Raw genomic sequence first — 18,695 nt, forward strand, 5'->3', positions numbered from 1 at the left:
GGAATGTACAGTTACTCATTGGAAAGGAGAGATAGGAAGCTTTACAGGAAAGGTCTGTAATACAGAGGGTGAATTGCTGATCTGTAGTGATATCAAAAAGAAAAAAGCTGGTCAGCAAACTCCCTATGGGAACAGCAGAGCTGAATCTTCCTTTTTAAACATTCATTGGATTTTTTTTCCCCAGTTATAAACCCTTTTTTTTTTCACATTAGGGGTTTCTCATTAGCGCTGCCCTCAAGCAAATCATGCAGAGAATCAGCTGCACCCTCTACTTTGTCTACTCTCCAGAGCAGAGGGATCAGTAAAATCAGTGTTTCATCCATCCAGCGTTGTATGGTCCAGCACATGTGACAGCTACTGAATTTCAGCATGTGACCTGGTAAGTTTAATAGAACAGCAAGTGCCATAACCATTAAAAGACACACCTTCTGACATTTGCTTTGTTTTTTCAAAGGAAGAAAGGGTTTGCTGCCCATTTGAGGGCTCTTTTTATTCCAGTTTTCACACTGCCTTCACAATACCACACACACTTGATTCAGCTGTATGTTACACATCCACAAAAGCAGAGATGTGAACGCTCACAAAGGTGGCTGCTGGCTGTCAGGGGAACTGTGTGGCAATTACGCTACCCTGCGACCGAAACCTTCTGCAGGGAAGGTGTGGATGCTGACAGCATTTCTGACAAAGTTATTTCAAGCAATTCAAATAAAAAAGGAGCATTGTTTCTACTTTTCATATTTCTATTTGCTATCTCATCACAACTTAATCACTTTCTGGCATGGTTTTTATATAATCACGGAATTAATTTAAAAACTATTAATTTTTTCAATTAGCCAAAATGTAGGGTACTCCAGGTAGAGCGATTTGTGAAAGAATCAGTTAGTGATGTCATTTGTCAAAAGTAAAAATGTTTAATTTCCATGAGATGGAAGAAGCAAAAGCCAAAAGACTGCTCCCAGTCTGAAGCCTCTTTAAATCAGCATTTTGCCCACATTTTTTTCTTGTGGCCACATGACCGATGTTTCTATAACTGTTCCCATCAGTTCCTTTAATCTGTTCTCAGGATTTTCTCTTTTTTTCCTGCGGACACAGAAACTTCCTCAAAACTTTCACTAGTGAAAGACCTTCACCTACAACTGACTTGCACCAACACTCAAGTTGAGCATTATCACAGCTCCAGCTTTCTGTTTACATATAAGGAATTCAGCGACTTCTTGAAGTTATGTTAAATGAAAGGTGGTGGTCGCATCCACCCACAGTTCCTCTGCTCTCAACTCTCTACACATGGACACGCTTTACTACCAACATCAGTAGTCACATCTTGACTCTTTTTAAAAAAAAAAAACTTAGGACACACCTCTTCATCCTCTCCTCTCATTACATGCAGTCCACTTGTGGCGATGCAAGATCTGCTGAAATGCCAGGAAGAGTTACCAACAAACTGACCACTGAAACGGCCTTTCCTTTAATTGCCTTCCTCCTCTGATTTTACACACCACCAATCAGAAAAAGATCAATCTAAGACAGCAGACAGCTCTGCAGCAGTCACATGTTTTTGCACAAAAAAAAAAATAATTCTGTTTTTCTTCTCTCTAAGTAAGATGAGTGGATATGGGTTTTGAAGACCATTTTCTCAAGGTTACTTATTAGAAATTTCACCATGTTCCCAGCTGCTGTAAGCTATGCAGGGGATTAGATCCTGGGGAGAAAAAAACTCTGCTTTTGCATTTCACTTGCAAGAATTTGCAAAATGGGCACAGAACGCCAAAATGTCTGCGGTTGTAATGGGTACAACTCCACTGACTTTAATGAGATTTTGCATATTTATGTTAGTAAAAAGTTTGGCTTAGGGTGAATTTTGCCATTGGAGGCAGGAGCTCTGGATACTGAGAGCTCAGTTGACTCCAAAACCATGTACAGAGACCGAAGCTACTGTAAGGGCTGGTTTGCAACCACCGGTATATAACATAGCTAAAAGACAGAACAGCCACTTGAAGTGGTGTAATAAATCAGATGCAAGATACATCCCACGGACTCTCATAGTATAAATGTATGGTATGCAACACTCCTGCACAACACCGTTCTGCAAACCTTATTAACATTGCAGTATTCCTTCAATGTCTGGAAGCAAAACAGGAAAGTACGGTCAATGTTACATGCACAGGATGAGGGAAGGAAAAGGAGGAGTGTAATTTATCTCTCCTTTTGAGATATTTCACGTTAGAGAGCACTGGACAAGTGGATCAACAACATCAATATTGCAAATCCCTTGCTCCTCACCTCCCAGATTTGCTTCAAAATTATCTCAAACCTTCTGCCTCAATGTACATTGAGTCCATAGGGACCAAGAACAAAGCAGAGTCTATTGCTACCCAGCACTCCTATAATAAGCACTTACTGCTGACTCCTTTCCTTTTCTGGTGGCAGTTGTTGAGGTATGAAAACTGCCAGAGGTAATTGGAAGTATGATGTACTGCTGAGCCTCACAGTGATCTAAGAGTAGCTGAGAACATCAGCATCGTAGTTTTATTGTCTGTCTCCGGGTGTCTATAAATCCCAGCTTTTACTACCTTTGTTTTCATCATGCCAATCAAAGGCTTGATTGCCCAAGGAATAAATTACCAGATAAATCACTATTTGGAAACATAGCACTTTCTTTGTCAGAGCCTTATTTCTTGTGACATCGTATGCATATTCTACAGTACCACTATGCAAGGCATTGCAGAAATAGTCCAGATTTCTATGTGATGTCATAATCCAGAAAAAGGACAACATTACCTCCAGACAGTGCAACACAACTGTGTAGTGTGCAGGTGGACAGAACCAGTGCATGTGCAGAAAGGAGAGCTAATTAATGCGAGGATGATGGGGGAGAAGGGAGAGGACACTCTGCCTCATAATGCGGCTTGGTATGATGAGAAAGCACTTACCTGGCAGCAAAGGTTACAAATGTTAGTATTGTAACAGGCTTTGTGGAAGACATTATGGACTCGGTAGGATGTACGTGTGCAGTACACTGTAAACGCAGTACAAGGAAGTCAAAGTCAAAACGTAGTTTCAAATGAATTAAATATCTGGTCTAAATTACTGCAAGACCTTCAGAATCTTTTTATTCCCTCTGGGGGAACTAATTTTATCTGCTGTGTAAAAGGTGTCTCTAATAGTAGTTAAAACATCCTTCTTGACTAGCTATTAAACCTTCCACAGGCCTACACCTCGGTTGTTTCAAAAAGTTACGATAAATATAGACAGCATTACCACAGGCAGTCCTGAAAGTGTTTAGTTTTTACAAAAAGGGTCCATGGGATCGGGTGTGAGTGTACATAGCAGTGTTTAGTGCACTTTCTGCAGCTGCCTCAGCTGCCATACAAGAAAACTGCAAAATCTAGTGCAAGTTAGGTTAATGCATCAAATAGAACCTAAAGATAATTTTGCAAGTTTTCGGCCATCTGGGAATCAGGACTCACGCGTCTGAGATCTTTAAGTGTGACTGATCTCTGGCACCTCCAGCACTTCTTGAAATATGTGTTTCTGGATATCAAATTGACCCATGGACAAACTACTGTGCCTTTCACCTGGTGTATACTCAATTTTTAAATGTGCCCTCTAGAGAACAGCCTTCCCTTACCAGCCAGAGCATTTTCATGGCTGTTGGAAGCTTGAGTTTCAGTCTCCCGGGGTGAGATGGAGTTAACACAAGCCCTTTCTGTGGGCTACTGTTTTAGCAGTTATGGCTTTATGTAAAAGGTGGCTCTACCCTTGCAATTTGGAAAGCACTGCAGGCTTTCTGTAAGCACCCAAGGCTTGCTCAGATCATATCTAGCAAATTGAGTTCCTCAGGGTACTTTGATGCAGGAATACTTAGCTTTTGAATTTTAAAATGGAGGCAGGTATTTATGCATCTGGCTCCATCAATACAGAAGCACTCGGGGCATGCAAAGAACCAGAACTTAAAGCTCCCAAAGAATGTGCAACACAAGAAGTTCAAACACATGTTTTCATGTCCCAAGACCGTGTTCTGAGCAGCAGGTTAATATGCATAGACCAGGGGATGTTAGATGTCTATAGCATTTTGGGTATGTTGACAATTAGGTGTGGATTGTTCTATAAAATCTAGTTGCCCCTGGATTACACTGCAGGAACCTAAAGGGTACATTGGATTTTATCCTTAGCAATTGACCTACACCTTGAAGTCTGAAACACAAACAGTGCATTGGGTTTTATGTCATCTAGTTTTTAAGGGAGGTCTTTTACTTTTAGATTATTTTTTAAAGGGAAATTACGTGTTTCTAGGCTTCACAGTGGTTTGTTTTCATCGCATGATGGAGCTGAGTACCACATTCTTAGACAGCAATTATAGAATACAAAAAGATTTGAAATAATCAGAAGCACAACGAAATGTAAAGGTCAGGTACCATATTAATCTCTGATTTTGCCTGTGTGTCCTCATTCACTGTGGTTTTGAAGGTATCCGGTGAAAGACATATAGGAAAGTCTATTAGAAAGTTCTGTTTTCCCAAATCAAAACCAAAAGGGAATTTTAAAGGGAAGTATATGAAAGACTTGGGTGTGAAACAGTGGGGGAAAGTAGGCCATGATTTTCAGTCTCTCCCTAGAACCATGATAAGATACTGTCAATAATAATAATAAAAAAAAAAGATGGATTTTAAAGTAGAAATTTTGACAGTCCTAAGAGTTTAAAGCTACTTGGCAAACAAAGTTATTGAGTGCTTGGAGATGTTTGTTGAAAGCAGAACTGCAAGTCAATTGCAATAAAGGTATATTTTTACAGTTAAACTTTGGCTTTTTGCTGGGAGCAGCTTAATGTTTTTTGCCTAAAAGCACCACAAGCCCAGTACAGTCGCATGTTAGTTTTGCATGACGGAGCAGATACCATGTGGAAAATAAGTATATGCTGTAAAACTGATTTCCTACTGAAATGGTCCATGTACCACCACTATAAAAATACTGCAAGAGCTCTCATTTAATGAAGTGACAATTTCAAAAACTCTTATATTCTCCCCGTCAAAAAAACCCTTGCTGTAAAGCCTGTTGAGAATAAAATCCCCCAGAATTGACTTGAGGGGCTTGATTCTCAGTCAATGTATACATCCACATAGCTCCCACATCCTTCAGTTGAAGCTGTGCTGATTTGTGGTAGGTAGCAATGGTTTCTCAGGTCTCAGTTCTGAAAGGATTTGAACACTTCTTGTTATGTGCCAGTGAGTGTTTATGGCCTCACAGGTACTATTCTTGCAGGATCAGGCCTTTTCAAAGATGCTCTCAAGAGAGTGGTCCTGTTTGCTTCTTCAGAAACCGGATTCTAGGAAAAGCTTGCTTTTTTCATCTTTTACTTTCCATTTCTTCAATCTTCCTTTCACACCATTACACACTTTGACCAATACTGTTCAGGTTGAATAATCCCCTGAGCAGCTTCTGTTTCATCTTTAAATGAAAGAGGGTGCTGTTTGGCTACATAAAATGTGTCATTGACTTCATAAAATGTGTCATTTGATTCAACATCTTAATGCATTACCTGACACTCGTCCCATTCTCACCATATTTTTGGTCTTGTCTACACTTTGAAGCTCATTCAAATTAAGGCATGAAGTGAATTTAAAATGCAACAGGTGTTTCCAGTCACTCCACGACCAATCCCGGACAACTATGGGAAAAGGAGACACTGCATTCCCCACTTCTGGAAAAAAAGCTTGACAGCATTTGAGCTTCTACCTCTTCCATCTTCCAAGAGACTTGGGAACAAGACCTGAACTTTGTTGTAATCTTTATGTGAAAGAGGTCTAAAAAGGACACAATGCAGTCTGTGTCCTATGACAGTTCTCCCGTTCCACCCTTCTTGTCTCCCTCAGTCTAAAAGGAGACCGTGGCCCATTTCAGCTAACAAATTCCCTACTGAGACATGGGCAACCTGCCTGCTTCCTCCGCACACTGTAGTTTTTGATCTCTTATACTAAAAGCCATGCTCATTGCAGAAGAGCGGGAGGGTTTGCATCTTCTGGAATCAGTGTTTCACGGGCCTGGCCAGACAAACTGATATGCGCTTGTTAGTGGCTGTGGGAAATGGGATTTAATGACCCACCTGGATCATCTTCCTCAGTCCTCTATTCTTACTTGCTATCAGTGAACACACAAAAGAAGCAATTCGGTTTCTGCATTTCTCTTAGAGGGTTATAGTAGCTATAAAATCAGACAGTATGAGGTTTACGTGAATCTATGTTTTACTCTATACTGAGTAATCTGATTTGGGAAAGTGTTAAAAGCAATATTACATTGTTTGGGCACGTTTCAAAGAATTCTCAAACCAAGATTCTGACGGCAGAGCCATTTGTGAACATTTAGTATAAACCTTACATTCAGATTCCTTGAATTCATTGTTTTCATCTATTTTTACTTCTTATTCAGTTAAACATGCTCAGTATTTTCCAATATCACTTGTTTAACCATGGAAGAGATATACTCCTAATTAGCTTTGGTCCTGCAGAACATTAACCGGTGCTCCTCTATTTTACTGTCTCTAATGCAAACTTCAGGCAAATAAGGTGTAAATTACACTATCTAGTGTTTCCCAGTTATTTAGAGATAATGTAAAAACGGAGCAGGTTTGTTTTAGAACAAGTAGCAATGAAGTATGCAATGATTTCCCAAGACAGACAATTTCCACTCTCTTAAAAATGTTTCTGCTATTCACTTCTCCACTTAAATGGGAAGGAGCCAAATTTTGTTCTGTTTTTATTTAAAATATACAGGTTAGATCTTTGGAGAAATTGCTACCTTAGCTTTTGTTCACTGCACTTATAATTTTTTAAGGGAGAGTACACTTTTTGATAGCTGCAGTTAAGCCGTTATATAACATAACGCATCTAACTGCTTGCATTAAAGTAAGACTTCTTCATCATAACTACACTCATTTTACTTAATCACAACTTTTGCACTCAGATCTAATTATGGAATCCTAAAAGAAATGCTTGTATTTTTTCCAAGTACAATATAAAGTGAGAAAAACATTTCAGACCATCTGAAAAGATTTCCTTAAAGGACCAAATTAAGTAGATCATGTCAAAAATGTGATTATGAATGGTTTAGTCCAGGAAAATAAAATGAAAGTCAGTATGCTTTTGTACAGTTTGGAAAATACTGAGCAGTAAAAATAGTCCAATATGAAAAAAAATAAATACATGTCTTGTAAGATTAAAAAGTACACAGAAGACAAAGACAGAAACTAGCTATCAGTGCACTGAAACTAATGGATGCTGGACCATTGACGACACTGAGCCTATTATCTTACCCCAAAAGGGAAAATCCTTTGAGTCCTTACCTGTACACTAGTAAGAGTGGTGTATTGATAAGCTTTGACTACCAGGTAATTGGCTTCTATATCTATTATCCCCAGGATCATGTACTTCCACCATCTCCTTTTCAAAATTGCCAGCAAGTTTTCTTCTCCTGTGGTAATAAACAACAAGAAGAATTATGTAAAAGAGTTAGGTTTACATGCACAAAATAACTTCCTGTCAGGAGAAATTGTCTACAAGATCTCTTGCATTTACAATATGCAGTTGAAAAGCACCATATATAACTAGGTACCACAAGGAGGTGAAAACTAACGCACCCTATTTGTCTTGCAGATATTAAAACAGGCAGCTTGATGAAGTAATATGTGAGGGTCAGACTGTCACCTTCCTTAAGATGTAAACAATGCCGGTAAAAACAAGTGCAGCTTGGGCAGACTGTAAATGTGTTCTTAGTTTTACTTTCATATATACACATATATATACACATATAAAATGCTAAAGAATAGAGCGGTTTATTACATGCATTTATACTTCCCACACTTATTGATAAATGTATCACACACGATGTAAGAGGGTTTTGCCAGAGTGGGAGATTACCAGTATTTGCAAATATCGTGGAATATTAGAGCAGCAGAGTAACAGCATCACCTTTGGGCAGATTACAGATCCTGTTCCAAGGATGGTTATTATGATCCTAGAGGTTCAAAATATCAGACTTGTTTAGAGAAAGGCTGCACTGAGCCAAATAAATTTTGCGTGACAGGTTGCTCTGCTCCTAGGATCAATTTCTGAACTAGGTTTGCTGCCTTGTACGGGAGCCCTGTCAATCACCCAGTACTTCATTTCCACTACGTGAAGACTGACAGTACAATACGGCCTGCAGATCAAACCCATAACTTTCAAAAGGTCAAAGCATTCCTCATGCTAGGCTAGGGATTATTATTGTTCTCCCTTCAAAAGAAACCAGCTCATTAGTGAGGGTGGGCAAACCTGTTACTTATTTGCATTACAGAAAGCTCCAGACATGATGGGACCCCACTGTGAAAGGGGCCAGGGCAAACCGACTGTGAGTGAACACGGTATGACTGGAGCTCTTTACAAGTCTGTAGCCTAAACAGAGATCTAAGTAGGGTTGACCTGTACTGTCAAAGTACCATAAATGAAATTTGAACTGTCTTGAAAGTTTAAAAAAACTCCTCACTATTCTGAGATTTGTTCATGTTGCTGCAGCCTTTCTAAGTGCCTGTGATCATCAAAATGAGTGGTGAAAAGTACAGAAGAAAAGGAACATTATTGTGAATTGCCACCAAAACTTGCTCAGGCTTCCCAGTTCTCCCTCATCATTTTCCATCATCACAAGTGCGTTCATTCGTTGGTTCAAATAGACCCACTGACAGATGTATTGCCATACAGTAATGGCAGGCTCTCTATAGCATGGGACAATCTCAGATCTTATAAGATGCAATCACAGAAAAACGGGTAATTACTTCAGAAGTTGATTCAAGATCTTAGATGTTAAATCTTGGCTCCACTGAGCGACTCGAATGGGTATTTACCTGAACAAAGCATCTGAATCATTTGATGTTTGTTCATTAACAGATGCTCACCCATACACACTTCCAGTGGGATATTATTAGGCAACAACCTAATTATTTGTTACAGTGATAATGACACTAAGTGCAAAACTGTAAATGCTAAAAAGCTTCCCTTAATTTCCTTCCTTCCCTCCCTTCTCTTTTTCTCTTTCTTTTTCTCTCAGTAAGCAGCAAAGACACAGCAGAAACAAGCTGGTGAGTAGGCTAATTAATTAAGACCCTAAATAAGAATGAGTCAGTACATTCAACCATACTACACTTTCCTGTTACCACTGACTCACAGGAAAACTCAATAGAAAGAAATTCCTACCCTTTATTTGTACTGGGGTACAGGAACAACACATTGCAGACATTACTTATGACTAAATTTATGTATTTGTTATGATGATTTGAGCATGCAGAAAGAAGAATATTTTAGATCTTATTTTTTAAAACATTTAGGGAGGTCTTTTAAAAAAGGTATTTGAGATTATATGTCCTAATTCCTACTAAAATGAGTGTAAGTCATGCAGATAGAGCCTTTCCAGGTACTGAAACTGTATCTCTAATTTTTATGTTGTCCAGGTAATACCTTTCAAACACCAATTCAAAACCATCAATGCAATGGAATGGCATGGTTCACATTTCAGAGGAATTTTTCTTTTTCATTGTAAATAGAAAGTTTAAAAATCAAAGACACCAAATTGAAGTCTCTATTCCAATGGTGAAAATCCCATCTAAATATGGTTTTGTGGCAGTAGGCCCTTGGTAGCACGTACAAAGCAAGAAGAAGCAGCAGGCTCAAGAACTGCACTGGCATTAGGCCCCCTGAGCAAGAACTGTGGACAAATCTTAAGGAATCTTAAGGAATATTTAGCAAGTGGCATTTTACATTTGATATACATCTCTGAGATGTTCCAAACTGCAAAAGATGAAGTTCAGCTGAGAAGGCGCTGCAGAGCTAAAACCAACGCTGAAATGAATTTATGCAGGCACCGTGCAGCTCTGACGAACATTGGTTTAGCTTCACAGCAAGTATCTTTGTCTTGCCCAGTGGAAAGCAGAGAGATGTACAGGCATTCAGCGTGACAGAAATAAAATAGAGAATTTGTTCCTGGAAAAAACTCTTGTGCAGGAGCTGCACCTTTCTCTCTAGAACATACTTAGTCTTCACTTCCACTCACTTGCTGCATCTCCTGTTACTTCATGTGTAAGAAAGGTCGGGCTTCTGACCAGGGTCCCTCTGTCCACATTATCATTTATCATTAATATACGAGTTGTGTAGATCTACAAGCATTAGCAAACCTGATGGACACCATTTAAGGGTATATCTGCATAAAAAGCAACTCATGTTTAACATTGTTAATCTGGTGACTGTTATTTGTTTACCTCTGTCTATTTCTTTGGCATTGTCATCACAATTCATAGAAGGGAATGACCTGATCCTAAAGTGCGAGACTTTCTGGGGAGAAGGGCAGCAGAAAGAAGATGATTATCTGCAGTGAATGTCAGTTCAATGCTATGGACAAATCACGGAAGAGGTAGGTGGAGCCCCAGTTTTTAAATGGGGCTGAAATAAAGCCACCATATTCAAATGTCGCACGTTTGCAAGAGTGACCCAGTAGAAGGCAACAGCCTGGAGAAGGTGTGAGCTGCCAGGAGGAGAGGACCTCTGGACAGCAATCACAAATGGCATCCTCACTGAATTCAGACAAGGAGAAGGGAAATGGGTGTTAGGAAGGTAAGTAGGAAGCCTTGACTTAACTTGTGAAGACTAAAATGAGAAGCAGAGGGAATCAAGAGCTTAATTCAAAAGTCTACCTCCTGAATAGAAATAAACATCACCTTGGATTAAAAACAAACTGGGGGGAAAAATTATGTGGGTGTTGGTCTCTTTTCCCAACTAGCAAGGGATAGGATAAGAGGAAATGGCCTCAAGTTGCGTCAGGGAAGGTTTAGACTGGATGGTAGGAAAATGTTCCTCACAGGAAGGGTTGTCAAGCACTGGAACAGGCTGCCCAGGGAAATGGTTGAGTCACCATCCCTGGAAGTATTTAAAAAACATGTAGATGTGGTGCTGAGGGACATGGTTTAGTGGTGGACTTGGCAGTGTTAGTTTTACGGTTGGACTTGATGATCTTAAAGGTCTTTTCCAACCAAACTGATTCTAAGATTTAATTAAAAACAGAACAAAAAGACATAATGTGGGTGTTTTTTATTTCCCTTGATTACAACTCAAAGCAAACCAATTATTCAGGTCTTTTGAGTTGTAAGCATTGCAGGCCAGGAGGACCAAATGTAGATGCCTACAATTGAACTAGCTGGTAAGGCATTTTTAAAGCATTTTTGACCTAATATATTCCAGGTGAATTGATTAGGATGAGATTAACTAGTGGTTTGAAAATAAACAGCCCTCCCACTGAATGTAAAGGAAAGAGAGTTTATGTCAGATAGTGTGTTTTTGTTATTATCTCAATAGGACTGTGACTAAGGCTTCCAGCCAGTCATATAAACAAACACTAAACCATAAAGTGTGCAGGTTAGCTTAAAGGCAACATTTCCAGCAAGCCAAAGCACATATTGGTGTTGGTGAACATGCATTTATGTGAGTGCACAGAGCAATGCCATCTTCAGACAGTGCCATATTTTGATGGAGATCCCCCTCCAAAAAACAAACCCCTAACTTCTGTCAGCCCTCGAGCTTTTGAAAATGTCAGCCTTCATATTTAGTCTAATCCAAATGTATGATAGATTGAAAAGGAAATTGCATATTAAGAATGTTTTTAGATTCAGAAGTCTAACATACGGTTAGCACAGATAAATACAAACCTCCTCTTTGCGTTGTCTAGAAGGATAGGTTTAGGTTTTACATTTTTTTACTAATTTTGCAGCGAGACACTCACTTGACAGTTATATATACAGAGGAGCCCTCAGTGTTTGGAAAAAAGCTACAGCTTTGCCTCTGCTGGCTCAAATTAAAAATCAACAAATAAGCTGCTTTGTAGAAGAGATGATTTTACATCATATAATAAGGATTTACCCCTGAGGGGTTACAAAATTAAAAATAAATTAGAGAGAAAATTAAAAGAGGCTTTAGCTGTGCAGTGTCTACCAAAAATACATACATACATGTGCAAAACCCCCTTCACTTCTGCCCCCGCAGCCGCAGAGATACAATAAAAAAAAACCCAACAGCCATTAAGACAGCACATTCCCAATTATTTGTGTATGGGCTTGGGACGCAGGTAGAATAACAGCACTGCTAGACCAGAAAATAAGCATATTGCTTCTCTTTCATCTGCTGCAGTCTCTCCCTTTTAATTCAGATGACAACATGCTATTTAGATCAAGATCATCAAAGGAGCTGTGCTCTCCTTCTGCTTTATGGCACAGAAGAGATCTCAACGTGTGCAGGAGACTTGCAAGGGGGGAGGCAGTGCCGAGGGAGGGCTGCCGGCACGCTGGTCCTCCCCTGCCTCCAACAGGAGCGTCAGAGTCAAGCGCTACATTGTAAAGAGGCAAAAGTCTCACAGAGGATAAAGATTAGTCCAGAATTTACTTATTATCACTGCCTTTGAAAAAGGATCTCAGCTAGACAGCACAATTACGGGATGATTGTTTCTTTTCCGTTTTCACACGTTACCGCGAGTCTTGCAGATACAGAACTTCATCAGTAACAACATTGCTTCTTTACAGACTTTGCAGTCGTGCAGCCCTGCTGCAGGACCAGAGGAAGGAGGCAGTCAAATGGGGTGACACAGATCTCTGTATTACTATGCCAAGAATTTCCCATGCCTAAATAATAAATCCTTGCTTGACTCCTGCTTGACCAAGTTGCTGGTTCAGGGGATTGAAAGTCTGTTGTAGATGGCTTTCAGCTCTCCACAAAGCTGAAAAGAACTGTCCCTCTTCCGTGTGACTTTAAATCCTATGACCTAAAATAGTTTCTTATTTCCTCACATCTATTCATATTACTGATAGCTACTTTAGGGTAATGCTGTTGCCTAAAGGCAAAACACCACCACTGCTTAATTATTTACGCAATAGAGAAAATGCTCTCTTAACAGGAATGCTCCTCCAGTCTGGCTTCACAAAACACCTGAATATACCTGTTCACCTTATGGGTGACTGCTTATAGGCTGCACTGCTTTTGTCCTACACCATGTTTTCAGTAAGCCTTTTGGGAGAGTAGCTAACCTCAGCTCCTTTTGCCTCCTCAGAATACCTGATCTTCTCCAACCTGATCCTATCCAGAGCTCGCTTCTGCTTTCTCTCCCGCAGTGGGAAAACTGCGTAACCCACCAACATGCTGCTGGTGGTACAGCCCCAAGTCGCTGCTGCAAGTGGCTCCCGTGCCCTCCAGCTGCTGGCCAGCTGTTCCTGCTGCTCGCCTTGCGCCAGCACTGCTGTTCATGGGGCTGCACGGTGAGCCAGGGCAAAGAACCGCCTGGGAACAAAGATTTTTGGGTTTCGGATCCATTTTCAGACTGTGTCCTGAGCAGTCTGTGACCAAATTAATGTTAGTCCTGTGGGAGGTGAGTAGCAAGTAATAGGGCACCCAGGCAGGGGACAACCCCCCCTTCTCTGACACAGGCTGAATCGTGCATGTGTCCCATCATTCACAACGTGATAGCAGTCACTGAACACAGCCAGCAGCCATCGCCACCACCCTTGCTGTGAATATGCAGTGTACAACGAGGCTGCAGGTCTTCCTGCCGTGTGCGCTGAAGCAAACCTGCAATGGGTGCTGCTGCTGAGAGTGGAACGCAGTCACAGGAGATGAGCTGGTGTGTACACCTCACCCAGGGTCAGCTATGTCATGGCAAGTGTTTTCACCTTCTTCGGAAGTAAATCTTATTTACAAGTCACAATCAACAGGATTTTTCAGTTTTGAAGAGGTTCTATTTATTTTCATTGTCTGTTTCAACTCAGTAGCGTTTGAACATCTACATATCATACTAACATTTATTTAGTTGGCACTTCAGCAAAAGATACTTTAGATAACCTTTGATTTCCAGATTATCGTAGGAGTAACACAAACTGAAGGTAAGGTTTAAGCCCTTTCTGTCTGCTACTTTTGTCATTTTGAGCCTCATCTGTTCTATAATATGCTTAACCTATTAACATGACATAACACAGCTTTCCAGTTACTTATGAGCTCATCTGAAGTATTTAGAGTTGTTATTTCCTTTGAGGGATTTTGTAAATCAGTCTGGTTTGGTCCTGGATGTAAATTGTAATAGCTGAAGTCAGATCTAGGAATTTGAACATGCTTTTTCATAAAACATGAAAGGATTAATTTCTGGTGCCTTGATTTTGATCCAACCTAAGTGCTGTGGTTCAATCTGATAATCTTCATATGTATTCTTATTTCATGAGATAACTGGACGTACAATTTACTTTTAAGAGTAAATTACAACTAAAACTGCAACAATACAGTAGTTGGCGATTTTGGAGATGCCTCAGTTTCTCTCTACCTGCCCGCCCACTCGATTACATACCATTTTTCCCTTGGTGGCACACACAGTGCTGTGTGTTACTGCCATGGGTTACCTCAAGGAATAGCCCATGTCAAGAATCACAAAAGACCCGAGGAAAGCTCTGAACAGTGCACTGTTTCAAAACACCAGACCTCTAAACTCCCAGCCCTTGAAAACGTCAAGATAAAAAAACCTGCCATGTTTCTAGCACACAAATTTTTCATTCAAGTTGTTTTATCTCCCAGCCTAAACTTAGGTAAGCACTGTTCCTGAAATGGCAGACTGCGTCCTGGGAGAAGCACTTGCACCTCCGTAACACAGAGAGACACAAGCACACCCAGAAGCCGGAGCCTTCCCTCAAACCTGAGATTTGATCATGTACTTATGTCTTCGTGCATGAAATTTTCAAAATTGATTTCTGAACTATGGCACTCTAAGATTTAAGTTCCCTCTGAGCTAACAGTAACGTCTGCCAGCTTTTTCATTGTCTGCCCTTTTTTCATTGCTTATCCTATTTTATCTAGTGTGAAGCTACTTACAGCACTACAAAGAAAGGGTTTAAAAAGAAAAAAAACCCTAATTTTCAAATTTATCAGTGTTAGTGAAATTAAAGAAATCTATATATATGTCTCTATATCATATATAAATGTGCAATTTGCATGAATAAATTATCCTCCTGGATAATCTTGGGCATGTTAATCATATTCACAAGACTTACATAAAGTCAAATAATCTTAAAAGAAATAATGTTCATTGTTTAAGGCAGAGGAATCAGTTAGGATGCATAAGCTTTCTTTTTTTACCCCTTTCATCAAGTCGTTGCAAAAAGTTGGTCCAGCCACCCACTCATCTGTGACATTTTTTCCCCCAGCAGACAGATATGAATAATGAATTATCTACTTATTATTTGTAATTCCTATGAAGTTTATTCCCCAAAGCATGAGATTTGCCTGAGATAGTAAAAAAAAAAAAAAAGACACAATGCAAATTGTCATTATTATTAACCACCCATGGATCAAGCAAATCCAAGTGAAGTTGAATTTCTAGCCTTGTCTTTAGTGAAATAAGGAAGTCAAGGAGTGTGTGTCTTTCTCTGTTCCCCATCAGTAATGTTTGAACACACTGACCCAATTTAAATCTAACCTGACACAGATAGAGTGCAAAGATATTAGTTCCTACAGGTTTAATGTGAATAAGTAACTGAGCAGACGAGAGAAAACCTAACATTGTCGCCACTAAGTAAAGGCTCATTCAACATGAGACATAAATCCCTATGAGATCAGGTGGTGCTGGTTCAGGGACTCACTAAACTACTATGAGCAAGGACTGTATACAACATGTGGTAAGCATGAAGGAGAACCTGCTTTTTGCAGGCTGTGAAACCTAAAGATATCAATTAAGAAATCTGTCTGCTGATGACTGTTGAGAGCCTAGTACTATTAAGAGGAAAAAAGGCTATTGGGTGAATAAATGAAAATGGGAGTGTTGTCTTTTGTGGTATGAGCACTAAGGGCAGATATGCACTCCAATACTGTGACAATTCTTGTTAGTTTAGCAACAACTAAGCTAACATTTAAAAGGACATTTTAAAGTACAGTCAGATGGGAAAGTGATGCTAAAGAAGCACTGCTGGCAGAATTAAAACTTTATCTGGAGCCAATAGTGTTAACCGAAAAGATATAAAATCCTAATACCCAGCACTATTTCGTGTCATTGCCCTGGGCCAGGGGGAGAGCTGAAGAGTTCAGAATACATTAGGGCTGGATGGCTCAAGATAAATATGGCTTTACAGATGCTCTGTGATTGCTAGAGGTATTTCAGCATTCTTCTGTATTAAAAGGCTGCAAGCACGCACTCAGTCGTCTTGGAGTATCTATTTGCAGTAGCAGCCGTGGGAAAAGCTAGTGGAGTTATTCCCTTTCTGGGACTTTCCTCACACCACTGTTGGTGAACTGGAATAAGGTTTGCTAAACTTCCAAATTAAATATTAAATATTATCGCTGGAGGAATATAGAAGCTTTGGGAATATGTTGCCATCATGGCTTATAGTAAAAGCCTCACATCAAAACAACCACAGGTTATTCAAGAAATGCCACTAATTACACATGAAGCAGAAAATGTAGGAGCTGCTACTTGGTTAAAGCAATTGTGGGGCCGGCCCAGGACACTTCTCGTCTCCAAGGTGACCAGCAGCAGAGGCTCAAGGGAAGCATGCAAGACACACCAACCCATTGTGGCTCCTTCATTGTTGGCCACAGCATGAGCACCTTGTTTTATGCATGGCAGGAATTCTAAAAGGCATGAGTAAATCCAGTTAAGAATAGAGAAAATGCAGACATGAGCACATAGAAATATGCAAAACACAATGGCTTCAAATAACACCCAGAGCTGGTGTGTTCAATGATTTGCCTATTTCATGATACTTTCAGGAATCATAGACATCAGAAATCTCAATGTTGTGTTTCTAATGATCAAAAGTACTTTAAAAACCCCATTTATATCATTTGCAGCATGACTACTGATGGATATTACTAAAAGCATAAAGCATCAGCGAACCATGCTAATTAATTGGTGTAAGGCATCACACAGCTACCATGTAAATTAGACATTTATAAGCAATTCTGCTGAAGAAACTGGCTATTTGTTATCACATAATCCTGAATGAGTTACTCAGAATAACCATTAAGATCAAAAATCAGACCAGATATTTTTTTAGATGACGAGTTGTTTGGAGCAGGTGATATTTTGTTGCATACCTGTTGTGTATCTAAAATAGTGGAGTCTCCATGTGCCCTTTGGCAATTTAGCAATAATTAGTATCAGAAGATATACATCCATATATCTACATAAAGGAGTATGCAATCTGGGAGACAACAGGAAGGATGGCGAGCAGCCCTCCATCCTGGGTAGTCACCTGCCACGCACTTCTTTCCTCCTGAGCTGGCAGAACTGGACTAGAAAAACCTTGCGACAGAGGCAGGTCTGCAGCATTTCTGACAAGAAAAACACAAATTGATTCAAACTCTTTAACAAGAAAACTTACAGGTTTATGAAGCCCCTCTAGCACATGTATAGTCGCAGTAGTACATTTTCATTTATTTTTTGCCAGCTTTCACAAGCACAGTTGTCAGGACTAGCACGTAAGTGCAGTCAAACCCAGAAAGGTGGAGAGCTGTGCAAGCTGATGCAATACAGTTCAGACATTCTTTTGCTCCAGATAGAACATTAAATGTTAATTAAATGCTTGGTGTGTACCAGCTTAGCTTCAGTAAATTGGTCAAAGCAGCTTTGTAGCAGGGGCTGAACCTCACCTGGCCTTGGTTTTGAGCAAAATAATGACCAGCATACAAAATGATAACCAAGATCTGGAGACAAAGGAAATTTTGTGTCCCTGCCTAGTGTAGTCTTAAGCTTGTCTACGAAGTCTGAAAATACAGAATCTAATTATTGCTAGCTGTGCAACTGAAATAATGAGTAGATTGAGAGTGGGAGCAATGAGCAGTTGGATGGTACACTAGCAATCTGGAGGTCTGTAGTCCACCATAGTCTGTAGTCTGGCAGAAATTACCTGCAGTGAGATGCACAAAGCTGAGACATATTCAGTCAGTGCTGTTATAACCTGAATTAAGCATCTAGTGCTGCTGCTGATTGGAGATTCTGCACATGCTTAAGGTATCAAAAAAGTAATGAACTGAATATTACATGTATTATCTGTCCATGGTAGAAGGTGATTGCCGATAAAAGTATGACAGAGAAATTCAGGTTCTCATTAAATATATAGAATATAGTTGTTTATTAAAGTTGTAGTTTAGATCCTCAGGTATGCAGGAGAGCTAATGCCCCTGTGCTGCTGCTTAATCAATGAAAGATTAGTATTATACTTGCTACTTGCTATACTACCATAATAGAGAAACCCCAGTAATACATCCAGTATGAAACTGAACTGTACATGTTGGAAAAGCCAAATGTGGTTTTAGGAAGAGCTGGTGCTAGGGGCAGAATCTGGAGCCAAGCACACAAGCAGGCGCTTCCCAGAACAGTGGTTTGATGCCCATTGGGGTCCAGTCCCAGAAGAGTCCTGGGGGGGAAAGAAGAGATCAGTGGGGGTAGGCAGGCAGTGGAAGAAGCAGCTAATACCCAATTTCGGCTCCAGGGTAAATGTAAGTAGATTGTAATGGTGTATTAAGATCCCTCCTGAAATAATCAGCACTCGGTACTTGTCATCTCTAAAACTCTCGGTCACTTTCTGTAAACTCTCCTGTAACGTGTGGTACTGAATCATACAGTGCTCAGTATGGCGCACTGAAAGTTAAACGTTTTCCACTCCT

At 40.0% G+C, this 18,695-nt stretch overlaps 1 protein-coding gene across 1 annotated transcript in view; it reads right to left on the bottom strand.

Annotated features, from left to right (window-relative positions):
* The window catches only part of SLC35F1 (solute carrier family 35, member F1), a 108,816-nt gene that overhangs the window by 44,931 nt on the left and 45,190 nt on the right, over positions 1-18,695 (bottom strand). Inside the window, exon 3 of the mRNA XM_009883301.1 lies at positions 7,337-7,464. Within this exon, the coding sequence (XP_009881603.1) occupies positions 7,337-7,464 (128 nt within the window). The remainder of the gene's footprint in view (positions 1-7,336; positions 7,465-18,695) is intronic.

Source organism: Charadrius vociferus, unplaced genomic scaffold, assembly GCF_000708025.1.
Source record: "Charadrius vociferus isolate BGI_N301 unplaced genomic scaffold, ASM70802v2 scaffold230, whole genome shotgun sequence".
NCBI lineage: Eukaryota > Metazoa > Chordata > Aves > Charadriiformes > Charadriidae > Charadrius > Charadrius vociferus.